The sequence below is a fragment of the Chamaea fasciata genome, unplaced genomic scaffold, assembly GCF_029207755.1.
Source record: "Chamaea fasciata isolate MVZ Bird 193981 ecotype frontalis unplaced genomic scaffold, bChaFas1.0.hap1 SCAF_25, whole genome shotgun sequence".
In the NCBI taxonomy this organism is placed as follows: Eukaryota; Metazoa; Chordata; class Aves; order Passeriformes; family Sylviidae; genus Chamaea; species Chamaea fasciata.
In genome coordinates, this window is record NW_027094110.1 from 4,375,675 (window position 1) to 4,395,231 (window position 19,557).

The window sequence follows — 19,557 nt, forward strand, 5'->3', positions numbered from 1 at the left end:
GGCCGGAGCCGGTACTGCAGCACGCCCGCCCGCCGCTGTTCCCCCGCCACCCCGCGGAACGGCGGCCGCCCCGCGGAGCGCTCGGCCGGGCTCCTCCGCGTCCCGGCGGCAGGGGAGGGGACGCGGGACGGCCACGGCTGTCCCCCGGTGTCCCTCGTTGTCCCCCGGTGCCCCGCGCTGTGCCCCTGTCCCTCGGCGCGGCGGGCCCGCAGCCCCGCCGGCCGCGCTCTGCCTCCCCCTGGTGGTTGGCGGTGGTGCCGCAGCTCCGCGCTGTGCCCGGCCCCGGCCCGGGAGCGCCGTTCTGAGCCTTTTATAAACCGTTCTTTGCGTTCCTTTACTTTCGTTTGCCCCGATCTGCGCTATTTACACTTACTGGACCTTGCTCCTGGCTCTTTGCTTGTGTGTTTTAGGAGGAGCCAGCCCAGGCCCTGCTGCGCTGCCCCCGGGCAAAGCCAGGACATCGAGCTCACCGAAGGCAGGCTCGGTGTCCCCCGGTGTCCCCCGGTGTGGCAGCCGAGGGCAGAGGCGAGAGGAGCAGCGCTCTGCACCTCGCATTCCCCTCCCGTGATTAAAGGCGGTGCGCTGGGTGGAGGGAGAACGCCCCAAAGGGTTTTTATGGCGGCTGGACAATGAGAACTTCTGACGGAGTGACAGATCCACTGGATTTCAGACACACTCAAAGCCTCCCCCGTGCTGTGGGCAGTGGGGGGAGCGCTTGGGGACTCTCTCACGATGTCCCCACAGCTTTCCACTCAGCCAGGCTGCCCCCAAAATGCCACAGTTTAAACAGCACCAGTTTCCTGGGAAAGCACGTTCCCACCAGGATGCCCCAGGAAATGCTGGGTGGAGGCACCAAACGCACCTCGGAGACTCTCAGCTCTTAGAGCAGCGCTTTAAAAAGTGCTCTGCTGCCTTCAGCAGGTCCCTGCCTCACTCCCCAGGAGCACTGGGGGCTTGTCTGGGGTTTGCCAGTCCCACGGATGCTCTGACCACCTGGCTGGGAACCATCCCAGCTATCCCAAAGCACTTGAGTGCCTTTAGAAATCTCACTCTCCTGCCTCGGCAGTTCTTTTGCAGAAAATCCCGCGCCTGGGAATTCTGCAGGGTTCCCTGGAAGCTGCTCTGGTGCTCAGTTACACAATAAAAACTGTCAACAGTTCTGTGCAGAATGAAAGAAAGCAAATACCGACCTTCACATCAATGTGTGAAGTTCTCATTTCCATAATTACAGACAAATCCTGAAGTAATCATTTAGGCACACGCTGCAGTCGTGTGGAAATAACACATTTGTTCTTCACAAAATCGGTTTTGTCAGGAAATACAAGTGAAGATTTATGTATTTTATTAAAGCAAATCAACTGCAAATACAAGCAAACACAATCAATACTTCAGTACTCCAAAATGCAGGATAATAAACCAGAGAGGGCTGTTTGGCAGCAGTCAGAGGGGAGTGTTTGTCCTTGTGCTGCACACACTGTCTGCGAACTGGATAGAGGAAACTTGTCTTGCAGAGATTGCTGAGTCCACAAAACACAGAGAGAATCGTTAAGGCTGGAAAAGCCCTCTGAGATCAGGGTCCAACCATTCCCCAGCGCTGCCGAGGCCACCACAACCCGTGTCCCCAAGTGCCACATGCACACGTCTTTTCCATCCCTCCAGGGATGGGGACTCCACCCCTGCTCTGGGCAGCTGTGCCAGGGCTGGACAACCCCTTCCGGAGAGAAATTTTCCCTAATATCCAACCTAAACCTCCCCTGGAGCAACCTGAGCCCGCTCCCCGCTGTCACCGGCCCCGGAGCCCTGCGGTGTTTGTCCCCCGGGGGATTCCTCCCCGTTCCTCCGCGGTGTTCGCTGTCTCACGAGCAGCTTTTCCCTCGGGTTTGCCCCAGGCCTGAACAAACAGCTCCTCTAGCCGCCCTTTGCGCCGGGCCCGGCTGTGAGGGAGGTGACACAGGAGGTGACACAGGAGGTGGCACTGAGGGGTGAAGCCACAGACGCGCGGTCCGGCCGGGCTCCAGCTGTGAGCGGGGCTGGAGGAGCCCCCGGTGCGGCCAGGGGGAGTCCCGGTGGGGGTTGCGGGGAGCTGAGGATAACGTCCCGCCCTGTGCAGGGATGGCGGATGACGGACGGGCCGGCGCTGCCGGTACCGGCGTCAGTCAAGGAAGCAGCGGAACGGCCCAACGGCGCCGAGCTGCCATTACACCGAGGGAGAAGGGATGCGGGCAGGGTGGGACGGGCGCTGGGGGCTCACCGGGAGGGCGGGGTGGGCCGAGCGCGGTGTCGGGGCCCGATCGCCCGGGAGTGTCCGGGGGCCATGTGGGACCCATGTGGGCTCGGCGGCACTTCCGGGCTCGGCGGAATAGACGGTGTCCCCGAAGGGTCAGAAAGCAGCGGAGCCTGGATCACGTGTTCGCGTTTTCTTCCCTGCAGCATGCCGGGAAATTGAGTCTTTCGCCTCCAGGTGGCCAGGCAGGGGTCGTGGTGCATGCCGGGAGATGTAGTTTTGCTGCGTGGGCGGGGACCGCATGCGCACTAGGCACCAGCCCCGCTCTGGCTGGCGCCGCCCAGCGAGCGCAGTGGGAGCTGCAGGCGGAGCCCCCCGGCCGCCTCAGCGCCCCCGGCGGCGCCATCTTGGCTCGGGGCTCGGGGAGGGCGAGCCCGCCCGGAACAAGAGTTAAAATCCCTCTGCTCTGGAGCCAGGCTGGGAATGTCCCGCCTGGAGAAGGAAACGTTCCAGGGACACCTGAGAGCCTAAAGGGGCTCCAGGAGAGCTGGAGAGGAAGCTTGGACAAGGGCTTGGAATGACAGGTCAAGAAGAATGGCTCCCACTGCCAGAGGGCAGGGATGGATGGGATATTGGGGAGGAATCCTTCTCTCTGAGGATGGGGAGGCCCTGGCACAGGCTGCCCAGGGAAGCTGTGGCTGCCCCTGGATCCCTGGAAGTGTCCAAGGCCAGGCTGGACAGGGCTTGGAGCACCCTGGGACAGTGGAAGGTGTCCCTGCCCATGGCAGGGGATGGGACAGGATGAACTTAAGGTTTCTTTCCACCCAAACCATTCTGGGATTGAAAAAAAAAGGATAAAAATACCACTCTGCTTACACACACACACACACACGAAAGATTTTATTTATTTATTTCATTTATTAATTTACTACACATGGACAAACACCACTTGATGAGGTGTTGGCACTCTGGGGAGAGAAACCAGCAAGCAGGGCTCAGTCAGAGCAGGCTCCTGTCCACCCTGTGCCACCATCCAGTGTCCGAGCTGCGCCCAGCCCATTCACCCTGTGTTTGGGAGGAGAGCAGGATGGCAGCACATGTGCCACCTCCCTCAGTCACCTGCGGGAGATGAAGGTCCTGCAGAGCTCCCTGTGAGCTGCTGCCTCCCACAGCCCAATGTCCCAGCCACGTGCCAGGGCCGGACACTCACCGAGAGAGATGCGCCGTCGGAAGAAGAGCTGTCCCCGGATGATGTCCTCGTCCTGCTCGAAGGGGACGTCCCCACAGACCATGTTGTAGAGCAGGACGCCCAGGGACCAGATGGTGGCTGAGTGGCCGTGGTAGCGGTGGAAGCGGATCCACTCCGGGGGGCTGTACACCCGCGTTCCTGCGGGACACAGGAGCACATGGGGTGGATGGTGCCGCTCCAGACCCTCACCCGGGCATCCCCGGGGATGCAGGAGCTGCCCAGGGACACATGGCAGGACCTGCTGCCTTCCCTCCTGCCCCTGGGTCTTGGTTACAAACTCTGGGGTGTGTGAAATGAGGCTCACGGTGCTGGAAAAAGCAATGCAACCCTGGGGAAGGCCTGGACTTTACATGCAAGGAAAAACCCACCCACGGGTCGGGGAAAACCTGTGTTTATCTTCCCCTTCACTGGGCAAAAAACCCAATCGTGAACCACAGCAAACAAGGGGAGAGGAGCAACCCAAGCCCTTTGTGCCTGCGGATGAAACTAGACAGAGCCCACGTCCTGAAGCCGCCTCTGCTGCCCCTTCAAGGCTGTTTTTGTCACACGGGCTCCCACCCCAGTCCCCACTGGAGCCAGTGTAGGTGACTGTTAGCAGAGCCGGGAGCTCCTGTTTCACAACATCCATCTCTTGCCAAGCAGCAACTTGGCAGTGGCTGAAGAATTAATGCTGTCACCCCCAGCCAAGGGGAACCTCCAGAGCATGGTGGCCTTACCTGCACTTTGGGTCTAGAGGAATGTGTCACAACTGAATTCAACCACAGAACTATTTAGGCTGGAAAAGACCTCTGAGATCATCCAGTCTGACCTTTGGCTGTTCCCCACCTCGGCAACTAGACCAGAGCACTGAGTCCTGTCCGTTCTTGAACACAATGTTCACCTTGCCCGTGGCCAAGTCGACCAAGCCTTAAGGGATAGGAAACCTTTCAGGACACGGGAGGGCTGGAAGCGCTTTTAAAAAAAGAAAGAAAGATTCTAAAAGGGGGGATTTTCTGCAAACCCGCCCGTTTGGGGAGGCTGGGACTGACAGCAGAGGGCGGCACGGGCTCGTCGCGGCTCCTGAGCACCGGCACAGGCACCTGCCGGCTTTCCTTGAGCCCGCGCTTTTTGCTCCTTCCCTCTCCATCACCCGCTCCCCGGGTACGGGGAGATATTTCGGGGGGCAGAGCCGAGCCCTGGATCTCTGACAACGAGCCCAGCATCTCCAGCAGCTTTCGATTCTGAACGAGAATGAAACTCGAGAGAGAAGAATCAGTTCCTTTTCCCATCTCGAAGCCGAAGCAGAGAAAAGAAACTTCAGAGCTGGCAAAATAACACATTTGAGGGTACCCAGCTGCAGGGAGAGCGCTGTCCTCCTGGCCAGAGGGGCTGTGTTGGATTAGCGAAGTTTCCAGGAAGGAGCTGGGTGGAGACGCCGCTCCTTCCCACCCGGAGTTCAAAACCCCTGGGATAATTATCATACACAACACATCCAACAATGTTATCAGAAATCCCCTCATCCCGTAACACGCCTGCAAACTCTGGGAAATGGGAACCATTCCCCGCGCGAGCGGGAGTGGGGGCTGAGCACGGACAGTCCGTCCATCTGTCCCAGAGTCACTTTTAGCATCTGTGAATTCCTGCAAAGCTCCTTTGGGTCCCGCTGTCCTTGCAGGCGGGCTATCCGCTGCCTTTGCTGTTCCTCCCCCAGCCTGAGGGCTGGATCCTTCCTGGAGTTTCCCCTCCCGCTTTTCCATGGCAATTCACACATCATCTTCTCTCCTGCTTTGCGTATTGGCTTTATCAAGGTTTTGTTTGGAAACACCCTGCTAGAGCAACAGAGGAGTGACCCCTCCGCCCTGGCGAGGGTGGGGGGCTCATTGTCTGCTCTGCCCACATCCTGCTCCGCTCCCCAAAGGTGAGAAGACCCACCCGGAGGGTGAAATCCAAGTCTTTGGCATTCACATTTGCGCCTTGATTACGGTCAAGGCCTTGATTAACGAAGGCAGGAGCCAAACTGGGCCGAAAGGAGCCAAATCTGTGTGCTTTGGGGGGGATCGACACACACCTAGGCATGTGTGTGCACCCCTGCGAGTGTGCGCACTCTCCAGGGAGTAATCTACTCCACGGAGTAGCCTGGCACTGAGACCGGGGCTGCCACGGCACATCGGCGCTGCACGCTTGGCAGAGCACGGCTGGATTCCCTTGGGGCTGCTGCTGATGCTGAGGGCCCCAGCCCTGCCTGCCCATTTCAGGGAGAGAGATGGAGAATTTTGGGTGACCTGAAGTGACATTTTGCCGCTTCTGTTTCTCTCACAGCTTTCTCAGAGGGTGAGATCTCCATGCCGACACCCCCTTGCCCCTCGTATTCACACACGTGCCTCTGTGGTATTTGAGGGCCACTGAAGTGGCTGTTGCAGTTTGTAACAGGAGCTGTTGTTTCATTTTTGGGGTTGCTTAACCCCCTCCTAACTGTAATAAACCCAGTGAATAAGGACAGAAAAATATTACCCTGGAGGTAGGGGACCAAAAGCTTGGAAAGGGATGAAAGAAACATTCCCATTACAGCTTTCAAAATGTTTCTCTAGCCGAAGCTGCTAAATTTGACTCAGCTTTACACACTGGAAAGGTTTTGCGGTTGGTTTGGGGTTTTTTATGGTGAATAAAGTGTTTTTTCCTCTTTAAAACCCCCACCAACTCGCAGGCTGAGTGATGCAGTTTCGATGTGTCACGGAAGCAGGGTTTGTGCAGATCTGTCCTTAAAACAGTCACTGCAAACCCCAAAACATGAGACTCTGGTCTTGAGGGGGGCTCCAGGTGCCTGAAACCAGCACCTGGCCCCCCTTGCTGTCCCAGCAGAATGGGGAAATATCACAGGCGGCCTGGGAAGGGACGAGTTTCACCCTGGTTTCACACTGAGAGGGGGCAGGGCTTTGGTCTCCTGCAGGATTCAATCCCCTGCTCAGGGGACGTGGGGACATGTGGGGGATTAAAGCTGTGAGCTCTTACAGCAAATCTCAGCCTGAGGAAAGAGGGCAGGGGAAAGCAGGTGAGCTCAAGCTCCACCACAAAAGATCTCCAGCGAGTTGGGTCACTGTGCCTCAGTTTCCCCACATGGAGATGATGCTATTGCCACACAGGCCGCTGGCAAAGCGCTCGGAGACTGATTTCCACAAGGGTTCATTCCCGGGCAGCCAGAGCCGTGGGACACATGGTTTGCTGATAATTCACCTCGACCTAAGGCAGGAGTCGAAAATAGCTCCTGTGAGTCACTGTGCCAAGAAGGCCAAAGGGTTTGAGACGGTGCCTCGGGGGCAGCTGGATGTTTTCCTCAGGATAGGGAGGTGGTGAGGTGCCACCTCCGAGTTTCTGGCTCTTCAGGTCCCTGCGGTGAGCCTGGCCCCTGCTCCCCAGGTGCCTTTTCTCCTTGGTGCTCATCTGCCTTTCTCCAGCCTGGCTGAAGTTTGGCTGTTGCTCATATCCCATTCCCAAAAAGGGATGTGTAAAACATAAATCTCCGTCTTGCTGCGCCTCCAGGCTCCCCTGGCTGGTCCTTCCTGCAGCACCAAGCACCTTAGCAGGGGATGGCTGTGTACAGAAAGGCACAGGTGTGATGAGTGCTGGGCCTCTGAAAGACCTCAGTCATCCGTGGGATTCCAGTGCTCCCAGAACTGGAGTTCCAACAGACTGAAATCTCCTCCTGGTCCTGCTTGACTGTTTTTTTTCCCAATTTCTGCATTGTGGGTGCTTCGCCTCTGACATGGGGGAGCAAGAAAAATTTGTGTAAGGGAGGTGGGAAAGCAGTGCTTCCTCTGAATCACCTCCCAATGGATAACTCCTGTCTTTTTATCCTCTCCTGTCATATCTCATGGCCTCAAAATGCAGGAAATATCCCCTCAGTGAGGAAAAATAAGGTGTGAAAAGGGCACTTTTTCCCCCCAGGCCCCGAGTGCAAGGATGATCATGGGCAGCCTGGAGGGGAGAACAGGGAATTGATGCTGGAAGTGCCCACCTTTAGTCTCCCATCACGTCTGCCATGATCCTTTCCCTGTGGCAGAGACCTGGAACACGAATCTGGTGGCTCTTGTCCTCGTGAAGGTGTTACTGCTCAGGAAGGCTGGTGCTCAGGGAATCAAACATGCACCGATCTTTTTCCAGAGGGGCTTGGGTTACAAATCTGGTGGCACTCAGACTTGTGCATGTATTACTGCTGAGGAATGTCGGTGCACTGGGGATCAAACACCAATCCGACACCCAGCCCTTGGACAGGACGGGCCCCTGGGTCAGCGGGATCTTGCTGGGGACACGCCAGCTCTGTCCCGCGCCTGCAGCACAAGCCTGGGGGTGACAAAATCACCAGCCACAGGCGGAAGCCAAGGGACTATCAGCACCCAGCTCCACATGGGACTTGCTCAGCCTCTCTGCTCAGTTTTCTAAGAAACGCCGCAACAGTCGCGCGCGCTTACGGGAAGGGTGGGCCAGGCTCAGCCCGCAGCGAGGCCGCGATAGTGTTTTGGTGGTGCTGGGGGGGACAGTGGCCACGCCGGGGGCTCCATGGGGTAGCAGGAGGTGTGGTGGGGATGTTTGTGTTCATGTAAGAGCAGCTTCCTGGATGGTCTTGAGGGGAAAAGAGAGAGAGGAGGGTAGATTCAAACCACAGCTCAAAATAGGCCTAAACTTAGACGGCGTTTGGAGCTGCGCTTCCTGCTTCAAGCAGCCCCAAGGAGATGAAAGATGCAGCTGAGTGAAATACAAAAAAAAAAAAAACCAACCCAAAAAACAAACCCCAAGAAAAAGGCAAAAAGCAAAACAAACAAACCAACTTAACACTTCCTTCACCAAGGCAGAGACACAGATGATGACCAGGTCACTCCAGGAGGCTGGGATGTGGCTCCAGGGTCCCCCATTCTCTCCTAGCAGCCTCATGGCTTGGAAAGCAGGACTGGAGAGCCCAGAGTGAGCTGGGGAAGGGGACTGCTTACTGGACATGGGGATATTAAGGAAAAAGCCGTGGAGCAAGCCAAGGAGAGGAGGGTCCTGTTGTGTCAGATCTCATCTGGGCACTTGCAAAGTCACCTATAGAAGGGGAAAGCTGCCCCTTCCCTGCAGCAGACACAGCCCTGTGCACGCAGCAGAAGCTGCTCCAGGAGGTCACGCAGAGTCAGGGCTCCAAAATTCAACGCATGTAAACTAATTAAAAAAAAAAAACCACCCAAATCAAGATAAGAAAACACACAAACAAACAACCCTGAAGTGCCGCAGAGCTGGAAATGGGGTTTGACAGTTTGGAGGGTAAAAAACTCATCCGCTGCTGACTGATAGCGACCGACTTCTCGTAATCTGAAGATCAGCTTCCTCTGCTCCTCTGCGTTGGCCGAGCTGGAGGTGGGGACAGCCCGCTGGCAGCTTCCTGCACCCACCAGCCCCCGGCATGCAACACCCAACGGAGCCGGAGCAACAGGATCTGCCTTACCAAAATTGAATTTGGCTGACAACATCCGGCGTTTCGTAAGGGCGCTTTGATGTTTGTTTACTCGCCAGCTCCAGCACATGCTCCGCACCAGCCTGCGGATGAATGGGAACGAAAAGGGCTCAGCACCTCTTTGATCTCTCCCAGGAGAGCTGCCAGGAGCAGTCGGCTCTGGAAACACCCTGTGGAGGGAAGGATCCGGCTGTCCCTGTGGTGCTTTTGACTAGCTGGTCCCAGTTCGTGTTGGGCTGGGATCTTTGGAGCCAAGTCTGGCTGGGGGCAAGGTTCCTGGAGTAGCCATGGTGTGGTCACTGGTACCCCACAACCCACAGCATATCCTCCATCCCGCCCCGCAACGAAGGAATGTCTCCATCACATCAAGTGTTTTGTTTTTATTTAAAACCGCATAAAAAAAATAAGATTTCCCAATTCCCCTGTACAATATCAACTATTAACAAAATCCGCTGGCTACACACTTGGTTACAGGTACAGACTGGACAGTGCAGACAGCCTGGGCCAGCTCCCCCCTCCCCAGCCCCAAAAACAGGTCACCCGTGGAGTAAACTCAAATTTATCTGCAAACTGAGATCTGCACGTGGCAAGGAAAGAACAGCACCCAGAACTATGTACACAGACAGCTGGGGAGAAGCAGCCACCCCACACCTCCACCAGATATCCGACAGAAACACGACGGGCCCAGGGATGGACACAGGACAGAGACAGAGGGAAAACCCGAATGGAAAACCGGGGGATCAGCAGCTGTAGAAGCAAGGCATGGGCTGGAAACCCACATGAATTATAAATAAATAAATAAGTTATCCTAAAGGCTCGAACTCTTCCTTTAAAAAACAAACAACAAATTCATGATAATAAATTAAAAACAAAAACTGGAAATGAGAAAAAAAGGCAAAATGTTATCACTATTCACAACTGTACATCGAGCTTTGCTTTGTAGAATTATGTACACATTTACAGCTGTTGGTTTGCATTGTTTGTGCATTTGTGAGGGCACAGAGAAGCAAAGAACCCCAGAAAACCCATGTGGGATGGAGGCACAGGAGGCGAGGCATAACCCACTTGGTTCCCAAACATCTTCTGACCCATTTCCTTTTTGAAAAGGGAAAAGGAATTATAGGCCCAGGCGAGTCTCAGAAAAGCAGCACTGTAGGAAAAGTCAACTCTTTCCTCCAGCACAGCTCAGATCAAACAGAAGGCACACGAGCATGGGGACAGTGAGAAGGGACAGTGAGAAGGGACAGCCACTTGGCCACAGGCCCTGCCCTCCCCACAGTTTTCCCCCATTGAAGCTTTTCTTGCAGTCAGGTCTGAAATCCTCTCGCCATCCAATTCAGCAGGTCAAGATGACACTTGATAGCCTCCAAAACCAGTTCAAAAAAACATTACTGGTAAAATCTCAGAAGAGACAAGGTCATTCAGATGGAGTCCAGGACAGCTGGCTTGGATGGTGGCTACCAGAACTTGGAAGAGCAGGACCCCAGCTCAGCTCTAGGACAAAATATGCGTGTTCCCATCTGAGAACATCTCAGTATCCCTGCTCAGTGCTATGGTCAAGATGAAAAAGTCTGGTTTTCTTTGCTTCTTATGACCAGGAGCTGCATGGAGCTGTTACTTGTCAGGCTCCTGGATCAAACTGTGCAGGTGGATCTCAGCTGGTTCCAGGTGAATGTCCTGCAGCCAAGAATGGTTGAAAATGTCTTCCAACGACGGCCTGTCCGAGGGGCGCATGGACAAACACCACTTGATGAGGTGTTGGCACTCTGGGGAGAGAAACCAGCAAGTAGGGCTCAGTCAGAGCAGGCTCCTGTCCACCCTGTGCCACCATCCAGTGTCCGAGCTGCGCCCAGCCCAGCCCATCCACCCTGTGTTTGGGAGGAGAGCAGGATGGCAGCACATGTGCCACCTCCCTCAGCCACCCGCGGGAGATGAAGGTCCTGCAGAGCTCCCTGTGAGCTGCTGCCTCCCACAGCCCAATGTCCCAGCCACGTGCCAGGGCCGGACACTCACCGAGAGAGATGCGCCGTCGGAAGAAGAGCTGTCCCCGGATGATGTCCTCGTCCTGCTCGAAGGGGACGTCCCCACAGACCATGTTGTAGAGCAGGACGCCCAGGGACCAGATGGTGGCTGAGTGGCCGTGGTAGCGGTGGAAGCGGATCCACTCCGGGGGGCTGTACACCCGCGTTCCTGCGGGACACAGGAGCCCATCAGCCCCTCGCCCGAGCATCCCCGGGCGTCGCTGGCACCCGGCGTGACCCGCCCGCCTTCCCGCCAGCACGTGACTCTTGTTTACAAACTTTGGGTTGTAAAAGGAAGGCGTCCGTGCCAGAAGAGGGCAGCAGGGCCCGGGGAAGGCCCGGCCGTTACAAGCGAGAAAAAAAAACCCACCCACGGGTGGGGAAAAACCACGCCTTTCCCCCCCGCAATGGCAAAAAAAATAAAATTATAAGCGAAGGCAAACAAGGGGAGCGGAGCAGCAGCCCCAGCCCTTCCGCACCTGCAAAGCAAACCGGCCGGTGCTCGGGTTTTACAAACCCCCCCCTCTCTCTGCTCTCCCCCTCCCCGGGGTGTTTGTCACGCTGGCTTCCCCCGCCCCAGCCCGAGCCAGGCTGGGTGACGGAGGCTGTCAGCAGGGCCGGGAGCCGGCTCCCGTTTCACAACATCCTCCCCGTGCCAAACAGCAACTTGGCAGCGGCTGCAGAATTCATGCCGTTCCCCCCCCGCCACGGGGAAGCCTCCGGAGCCCGGCCCGTCCGCGCAACGCCCGGCACCGGGAGTGTCCCCCGGCTGTGGGCTCACCGTCAAACTGCGTGTAGAGCGTGTCCTTAAGGAAGGTGCCGGAGCCGAAGTCGATGAGCTTGAGCTCGCCCGTGGCCAGGTCCAGCAGGATGTTCTCGTCCTTGATGTCGCGGTGCAGGACGCCGCAGTTGTTGCAGTGCCGCACGGCCTCCAGCACCTGGCGGAACAGCCCCCGCGCCATCTCCTCCGGCAGGAACCCCCGCTCCGTGATGAAGTCAAAGAGGTCCTGCGACGGCTCCGGACGCTCCATCACCACCACGAAGCTGTCCGGGAGCTCGAACCAGTCCAGGAGCTGGATGACGCCGTGGAAGCCGGAGCCCACCTTGTTCAGAAGCACGATCTCCAGAGGCACGCGGCTGCCGCTGGGCTGCGGGGGGACCACGCTGCCATCAGCGGGGCTGAGCTACCCTCGCCCGTGCAAGCTCTGTGTCCCCTTCCTCGCACCCACCTGTCCTGGGCATCCCCTCGCCCAGGGGATGCTCCGGTGTTTCCCCGCCCGCTCCCTCCGGTCCTGAGCATGCCGGTGTCCTCCTGCCCGCCCCCATCAGCGCCAGGCGTTCCCCGGCCCGGGATGCCCCGCGTCCCCCGCTGACCCCACACCCGCTCCCCCCGCGCTGTCCCGGTTTCCACCCTCCCGCGTCTCGGCTCATCCCCGCCCGTCACGCCCCGGCTTCTCCCGCCGGCCCCGCTCACTCACCAGCTCGCCCCACTGCGAGATGCGGTCCCGGGCCACGCGTTTAATCGCCACCTGCGAGCCAAGGAGAACGGCGGGATGAGCTCGGCGCCCGCCCCGCCGAGCCCCCTCCTCCTCCGCCCGCCGCCGGCCCCGCCACTTACCGGGGCGCCGTCCGAGAGGCGGATCCCCGAGTAAACGCTGCCGAAGCCGCCGCTCCCCAGCAACGGGCCCACCCGGTACAGCTGCTCCAGCGGCTCCTTCTCCTTCCCTGTGGACGAGACCCGCCCGTCAGCGCTCCGCCCGCTGCCCCGGTCGGCCCCGAGCCGGGACGGGCACCCCCGAGCCGGGCGTCCCTGACCTGGCTGTAGCTTGGCGGGGTGCAGCTCCCCGGCGGTCCCGGAGCGGAGGTGCGCCAGCGAGGTGATTTTGGAGAGCAGCATCCCGGTGGCGGGGCCGGTGGCGAGGCCGGTGGCGGCACCTGCGGCTGGGCGCCGGGCAGGGCTGTGAGGGCGGCGGGAGCGGGCGGGGTGCGCGCGCGAGCGGCCGCTCCGCGCGAGGCCCGGCCGCGTGTGGCGCGCGGCCCCTGCCGGCCCCGCGAGCCGCAGGGGCCGGGGGCGGGGCCGGACGCCCCGGGGGGCGGAGCGATGCGGTGCTGTCACGCCCCCCCGCGCGCGGCGGCCAATGGGGAGCGGGCGCGGCGGCGGCGCGCGCGGGTCCCGCTGCCCGCCCGGGACCCCCGCCCGGAGCGGCGGCCGCGGATGGTGCCGGCGCCGGTGCCGGTGCCGGTGCCGGTGCCGGTGCCGGTGCCGGTGCCGGTGCGCTTCCGAGCCTGCCCGGGAACTGCAGCTGCCCGCCGTGCTAGGCGGCCCCCGCTGTCACCCCGATGTTGCTTCGTCACGGGCCAACCCGTGCCTGAACTTTTCCCCTTTCCAGTAAAAGTGGCCATGTGGCCATTCCAGCTGGGGACTCTTGACTAACATCCCTTTTTTTTTAAAGTTTCTTTCCCGGTCTTCTTTTTTCCGCAGAAGTCGCTGGCTGAGATGCATCCCCGAGTTCCAGAGATAAGATAAATAATTGACTGGATGGAGATCTCTGATTACTCACTCTATTAGCATTTGGAGCAAAGAGCTCCAGCCACTGGGAGCTGAATTATTCCAGACAAAGCCCATCTGGGCTCCTGCTCCTAAGCAAGACCGAGGAGTTCCTGGCATCCCACACATACTTGTGGGATGAATTGCTTGAAATCGAATGGGGTTTACTGGAAATGCTGGTGAGATCCTAGCCCCTTTAGTGTTAAGAAAAAGGATTAAATACAACCAAGATGCATACCCCCCCCCCCCCCCAACTGGGGTTTGGAGCTGCGGCCCAGCCCTCGCACCGGGAAGGACTCGCCACCACTGCTGCCGCTTTTAGAATTACCCAGAATGTGACACATCCTCTTTCAGGGCCTGAGACAACCAAAAACTGGAAAATCTACCTTCCGTTTTACCCAGAAAGTGACATTTTTATTTAGGGAAAAGCATGGAGAATCTGACGCAGCGCCTCCGTTCCTCTTTGTTTAAAATATAGAATTGTTTAAAATATTTTTTAATATATTGTTGTTGCAATTTGAGGTGATGCAAGCTGAGAGTGGGGCAGAGGGGCAGGCAGCGCCTTTCTCCTGCCTAATTCCCACCCGACGCCTGGGCATATTTGGGACAACTGGTTCTGCCAGTCGGTGCTCAGCCGTGGGATGAGGTGACTTAGCATTTGGCCCCGAACTCATTATCAAATTCTTTGCCAGGATGATGAAAGGCACCGAAGGGGCTGCCCTGGAAACCTGTTGACAAACAGAGCTTGCCTGGAGCGGCCGGGCTTTCCCGGGGGCTGCCTGTCCCTGACTCCTCGGGAGAAGCAGCTCTGCCCAAACCTGCTCATTAGCGTCGGAGGGAGCAGCGTGTCTTGCAACCGGGATGATCTGGGGCCAAAATCATCCTCGTGCGTAAACCTGCCCAGCTGCTCGTTTACCCCGGGACTGAGTCAGCGGCCGTCTCTTCCTGCTGGCGCGCTGGGGTTGGGTCCCCTCTGGATCGGGGGAAAACCCCACCTTGGAGGCGAGGGGAGCTCACTGCTCCATGCCCTGGCCGCGTGGAGCTGGGAGGCGGCCACACTTCCCGGCCATGTCCATCTCTTTCCACAATAACCCACCCAGATGCATTCCTGTTCCCAAAATGACCCCAAAACAGGGCTAGGAGTCACCTTTTCCCCTCAGCCCGTTCCACACGCTCACCTTTCCCCTGTCAGCCCGAGCGAGGCCATCGGGATGTGCCAGCGTTTCAAACTAAAATGAAACTAACTCCATCCCGTTGGTCTCACCCACTGTGCCCTCATCCCTAGGGATCATTTCTTTCCCCAAACCTCTTCCCCTGGGATGATGCCCTCCCAGGATGGTGAGTGCAGGAAACAACCCACAAGAACACCTTGCCCTTGCATGGACCCAGGGATGTCCTGCCCTGGCCAGGACTGCCCCTGTTCATCCCTGGAGCAGCCCCAGTTCTTGCCGTGAGCCCTCGGGGAGCAGTTTGCAGCCCGGAGGAGACTCCGCTGGGCTTGCAAAGAGGAAAAACCCAACCAGGACCTTGCTCGGGGATAAACGGGACCCTGGGGTGGCATATGGAGCTGATGGCAGGTCTGGGGGAGAGGAGCTCCCAGCAGACATCAAAAGATCAGTTCTGAGCCCTGCAAACAATCCCGGCAGCTTTCAGGCTCTTCAGCGGCATTCCAGTCTAACCGGGGCTGCCTTGCATGATAATCAGGCTTAATTACTGCTTTATCGCTTGATTGCTGTGCTGGGCCCTTGGAGCTGCAGTGTTGCTTTCGCAGTTTACTTTTTGTATTTCCTCCCCCTCGCCTTCCCTGCCAGCACAATTAGCAAATAGGTGAAAACGGGGAGGGCCGGGGCGATGCCCAGCGGGGAGAGAGAGGCGATTTGCTCCCCAGGAACGCCTGGGCTGAGGGGTTATAATTCAGGTTTCCACCGATGTCCTGGAAGAAAACAGCAAAGGTCAAAGGCACGCCGGGAGCGCGGCCCCGTGTCAGCCCCACGAGCATCCCCCGGCGGAGGGGCCGCGGCTGGGAGGGGAGGATGCGGGGCCATTAACTCCGTGACACACAAGGGCTGTGGTTTTCCACCAGCAGCTTTGAGTCATTGCGTGACCTTGGCTGAGTCTGCCCGTGGCTCCCTGGGCTCGGTCGCCCGCGGAACCGGCTGGCCCAGGGCGTGGGGCGAAGCGCGGCACCGACCTGCAGCTCCCCGGGGGAACCTTCCTCATCTCTTCCCGTTGCTCTGACGGGCCCCCTGCTCTCTCCACTTCCCCTGACAGAACCTGAAAAAATGGATTTGAGGCATCTCGGCGATGCCCACTCTGCCATGAGGCGGGCACGAAGCCCTTTGCCCACCCAGGGCTTGTCCCAGCCCGGAGAGGGGAGAGGTGAGGAGAGTCGGGAAGGGAGGATGCTCCCACCTACACACAGTGAGCAATCCCGAGCAATCCTCGCCCAGGCAGTGCATGCCACTGCTGGGACACCCCCAGTGTCTCATTACCTGCCAAAGCCACAGTAAGGGGCTCTGGGGTCTCACATTTGGAAATGCAATGAAGTGTGTGTGCGTTCTTCAGTGCTTTGGCTGTGCAGGGGAGGGACATCCCTGCAGGATGAGACCAATCCCGGGGTACACGGTGTCCCCCAAGAGAGAGGAGGGCTGGGATCCCGTGGGTTTGCATCATGAATTCTGGGGGCCAGTGCAGCCCCAGGGTGCTGGTTGGGTGCTGCTTTCTCTCCTCATCCTCAGGGTCCCCCCAGGCGCAGATGGGACCACAACGCAGCGGTGACAGCTTGGGAGCCACACGCCACATCCTGGGGCTGGAATCACCCGAGCACAGGGAGGAGAAAGTCCTGGCTGGAGTGCTGCAGCTCCCCAAAACCCCTCTCAGCCAGCACCCAGTCCCAAGATTTTGGGTGCCAATTCCCACCGGTTTAGGAGAGTGATGGGACCTGAGAGTGGGCCAGGAGATGCTGAGACCTACCCTGCTCCCCAGCAGGCGCAGCCGTGGGCATTTCTTCTTGATAATTGTAGATTTTTTTGTGTGTGTGTGTTGTCTTTTTCGCGGGCTTTTTGGGGCGAGGTGTGCGGGGAGGCGGCCGCATGGCTAATCTGCTTTGTGAATAGAGCCTCACGGGGGGCGGCGGAGGGGATCGGGGAGGTGGAAGGAGCCGCATATTTGGGATTCCATCATCTGGGTGGGCTCCTTCTCCCCAGACTCTCAGGATGTGGGAAATGGAAGATGAAAGGAGCTGCATTTCCAGGCTCTCGGGTTACAATGTCTAAAGCAGAAAAGGGTGGTTGGGGAAAGAAAGAGAAAAAAAAAAAAAAAAAAAAAAAAAAAAAAAAAAAAGAAAAAAAAAAAAGAGGGGGGGGAGTGGGATGCTACAGGGAAACCTGGGTTGGGAAATGGCCCGGGAAGGTTGGGGCAGAGAAGGGGGCGGCTGGGGCCGAGCCGCTCGTGTTTCACATCACGTCAGGGCTGAGGAATTTCCTCTGCTCTGGGGGTGCCTCGCAGAGAAAAAGGGGGAGGCTTTAAGGTTAGCTGGGGATGAATAATAGCCAAGAGAGGGATTAGAAGTGTTACCCAGGGGCTGCTGTTTACAAGCAAACCCTCCTACCGAGAGCAACAGGGGAAAGTGGGATGCATCGGGGTGATGGTGGGGATGCCATGTGCCACCCACATCCCTTCCCCGAGGGCACAGCAGGGTGATCATCACCCCCTGCCCCCGAGAGATTTTCTCCTCAGCATCAGCGGGGTCCCAGCAGCGGGTCTCCTGCACACGTGGCGTGTCCTGGGGTGCTCAGGCTGGCTTCTCCATTGTCCCCATTGTGTCCTCCTGTGGCCCCAGGGGGTTTCCCACCCTTCTGTCACCCTGCTGCAGACACCCACATCATCCCTGTGCACAGGGAGGAGAATCCAGGAGAGGATTTGTGTCACCCCCTGGAGAAAGAACGGAGAGAAGGGCTATAAGGAGTGGGGAGGGGGCACACAGACACATCCTGGGGGCAGTGCCCGGGTGTGGGCCTTGTACCTTGCTGGATGATGGGAGCAGCCCCTGGACCTGGGGCCCAGGTTTTGCCCCAAAACGCTTCATTTGCATTTCCCGTTTATTGTTATCCTGGGTGATGCAAGGTCAAGGTGGGGAGGAGTAAAGGGAAGCACATTTCTGTGTTATTCCATCTCTCTTAGGACAACTGGGAAGGGATTGTTGCAGGGTGGATGTGCAGCCTCCAAGCTGGGCCCAGGGAAACTGTAGGATCCCACCTGGCTGCCCACCCTGGGATAATGGCAGACACACTGGAATGTGCTGTGGGCAACTGGGTTCCACTTCCAGGGTGTGTGTCTGCTATGGACAGGCTGTTCTCTCTGATTTAGCCCAGGGAAACTGAGGCACAGGGGGGGCAGGAAGCCCCTGGGAGGCTGGAGTGGGGAAATGAGCTTATTCCACCCCATAAAGGGGGTGAAAGGGCAAGGGGAAGACATGGCTGGAATCATCTGAGTGCTGTTTGGAGGAGGCTGAGCTGGTGCACCTGCGCTGTTGGCCACTCTGGTGAGACCTCGTGCCCAGGTGAGATCCCTGACCGTGCCTGGGGACTTGGACCTGGCCCAGTGACAGCACCAGGGACTGGCACCATTCGGGGGACACAAAACTCATCTCTGCCCGAGGCCCGGGCTGAGTGCAGCCCCACCTGCCCCGTTTAACAGGTTTCTTTCTGCAGAGCATTTGCACAAGATAAGCACCTTTTAAAGGTTATAGAACAAATGTTGGTGGCCAACTGTGGACAGGAGGGTGCACAGCTCTCCTCTTCCCCCTCCGCCCTGCAAAACTCTGCCATTCCCAGGTACATTCCTGGCATTGCTCCGTCCTGGAGTGCAGGGAGGGCCCTGACCCCCTGAGCATGGGAAAAATGCCTGTCTGCGTGCGGGAAAGGAGGTGCAAATAGTGCGGGGTGAGGAGGTCAGCCGGGAAATCCCTTTCATCTTCTCCCGGGCCTTTGCCGACACGCGGCCGGAGAGCGCGTGGGGAGAGCGGGAAAGGGTTTTGTCTGCAGCTGGAAAAGAGGCGGCTCCTGGGAGGCTCCTGCAGTGACGGATGCTGGATCCAGGCTGGAGGAGGCTGAATCGCCACGTGGGGGGGATGGTGTGGGGATGGGCTGGCCAGGTCGCAGCGGCGACCCCCGGGATGGGCGGTGGGTTTGGTGCTCGTCCCCTTGTGTGGCTCAGTGGTCACTGGGACCGGCCGCAGGCGAGGGTCAGGGGGCAGAGGGGCACCCCCACACCCCACATGCCCATGGCACAGAGGGACCAGCTCTCGGTGCTGGTGGGTCAGCCCGGTTGGTGCCACGGAGGTTCCTGGGTACAGGTCACTGTCACCCCAGAGTGCCAGAGGGACTCGGACTGGTGCTGTCCCATCCTGGAGAGATCCCAGTGGAAACCCACCTCCATCTCCACGAGACCTGACACTGCTGCAAAGGCTGGGCCTGACTCTGCACCTGGCTCGCTGCAGCAGGAGAAAATCTCCTGGCAGGAGCACAATAAAAGGCAGGTCTCACCCTCCCTGTTTGGCAAAAACCTCCTGAGCGGAGGAGAAGGGGCCATCCCGTCCTCTGCCACGGACCCGCGGCATTCTGTCCCTCCTCTCTATCTCTGTATCCCACCCGGACAATTGCAAACCTCTCCCTGCGGTTTGAACTCTGCCATCTCCCCCTGCCAGCAGCTCCCCCCTCCCCGCCATCGTCGTCATCGCTGTCACCTGCCCTTGTTGGCCAAAGGAGGAGTCCCAGCGCTGCCCAGCCCCGCGCCTGCCGAGCCGGATCCAGTCTGGCTTCCAGGAATCGGGGCTGTGGCGGGCGGCTGCGGATGACAGCTGGTGCCTCCAGTGGCATCCGCTTGTCCTGATGTGCTCAGCACCCGTTTCCTAAAGCACCCACTGCTCTGTGGGACTCATCCCTCCCCAGGGGTTCCCACTGCCTTTCCCCAGCCCGGGACGAGGGCTTCTCGTGCCTGCACAAAGCAGATGGTAACACACGAACTAACGAGATCAGAGATTAATCTGCACTT

The 19,557-nt window shown here is 58.5% G+C and overlaps 2 protein-coding genes and 1 long non-coding RNA gene across 8 annotated transcripts; all 3 read right to left on the reverse strand.

Moving 5' to 3' along the window:
• Positions 1-1,325: 1,325 nt before the first annotated feature.
• Positions 1,326-2,341, reverse strand: LOC136301120 (uncharacterized). The gene is made up of 2 exons (XR_010723795.1): positions 2,252-2,341; positions 1,326-2,102 (listed from the first exon to the last, which is right to left on the reverse strand). It is a non-coding gene; the product is annotated as an uncharacterized lncRNA (long non-coding RNA).
• Positions 2,342-3,143: 802 nt separating this feature from the next.
• On the reverse strand, positions 3,144-9,078 carry LOC136301072 (probable serine/threonine-protein kinase MARK-B). 5 transcript variants are annotated; one of them, XR_010723789.1, is made up of 3 exons: positions 8,272-9,045; positions 3,435-3,611; positions 3,144-3,289 (listed from the first exon to the last, which is right to left on the reverse strand). XR_010723789.1 is itself a non-coding variant. In XM_066203891.1 (3 exons), the coding sequence occupies exons 1-3, from the start codon at positions 8,439-8,441 to the stop codon at positions 3,336-3,338; spliced, it is 369 nt and encodes a 122-aa protein (XP_066059988.1). In that variant the 5' UTR covers positions 8,442-9,078; the 3' UTR covers positions 3,144-3,335. The 5 variants fall into 5 exon arrangements, 3 of the variants coding, with proteins under 3 accessions (XP_066059988.1, XP_066059989.1, XP_066059990.1); XR_010723790.1 differs by lacking the exon at positions 8,272-9,045 and adding an exon at positions 7,465-7,709; XM_066203891.1 differs by having other exon boundaries at positions 3,144-3,361; positions 8,276-9,078.
• Positions 9,079-9,299: 221 nt separating this feature from the next.
• On the reverse strand, positions 9,300-12,983 carry PIM1 (Pim-1 proto-oncogene, serine/threonine kinase). Of its 2 annotated transcripts, XM_066203889.1 has the most exons (6): positions 12,771-12,928; positions 12,574-12,680; positions 12,434-12,484; positions 11,737-12,103; positions 10,948-11,124; positions 9,300-10,700 (listed from the first exon to the last, which is right to left on the reverse strand). In XM_066203889.1, exons 1-6 carry the CDS (start codon positions 12,850-12,852, stop codon positions 10,549-10,551), a joined length of 936 nt encoding a protein of 311 aa, XP_066059986.1. In that variant the 5' UTR covers positions 12,853-12,928; the 3' UTR covers positions 9,300-10,548. The 2 variants fall into 2 exon arrangements, with proteins under 2 accessions (XP_066059986.1, XP_066059987.1); XM_066203890.1 differs by having other exon boundaries at positions 12,574-12,983.
• Positions 12,984-19,557: the final 6,574 nt, after the last annotated feature.

What these genes read in the sequence shown, in the direction of transcription:
- LOC136301072 (XM_066203891.1), bottom strand. Translation starts at nt 8,441, where the DNA reads ATGTCCAGTAAGCAGTCCCCTTCCCCAGCTCACTCTGGGCTCTCCAGT. An exon ending in CTTGGTGAAGGAAGTGTTAA is followed by an intron (nt 3,612 to 8,275) that starts GTTGGTTTGTTT and finishes TGTGTCCCGCAG; the next exon opens with GAACGCGGGTGTACAGCCCC. An exon ending in CCGACGGCGCATCTCTCTCG is followed by an intron (nt 3,362 to 3,434) that starts GTGAGTGTCCGG and finishes GGAGCTCTGCAG; the next exon opens with GACCTTCATCTCCCGCAGGT.
- PIM1 (XM_066203890.1), bottom strand. Translation starts at nt 12,852, where the DNA reads ATGCTGCTCTCCAAAATCACCTCGCTGGCGCACCTCCGCTCCGGGACC. An exon ending in GCCTCTCGGACGGCGCCCCG is followed by an intron (nt 12,485 to 12,573) that starts GTAAGTGGCGGG and finishes CTTGGCTCGCAG; the next exon opens with GTGGCGATTAAACGCGTGGC. An exon ending in TCTCGCAGTGGGGCGAGCTG is followed by an intron (nt 12,104 to 12,433) that starts GTGAGTGAGCGG and finishes GTCCCCCCGCAG; the next exon opens with CCCAGCGGCAGCCGCGTGCC.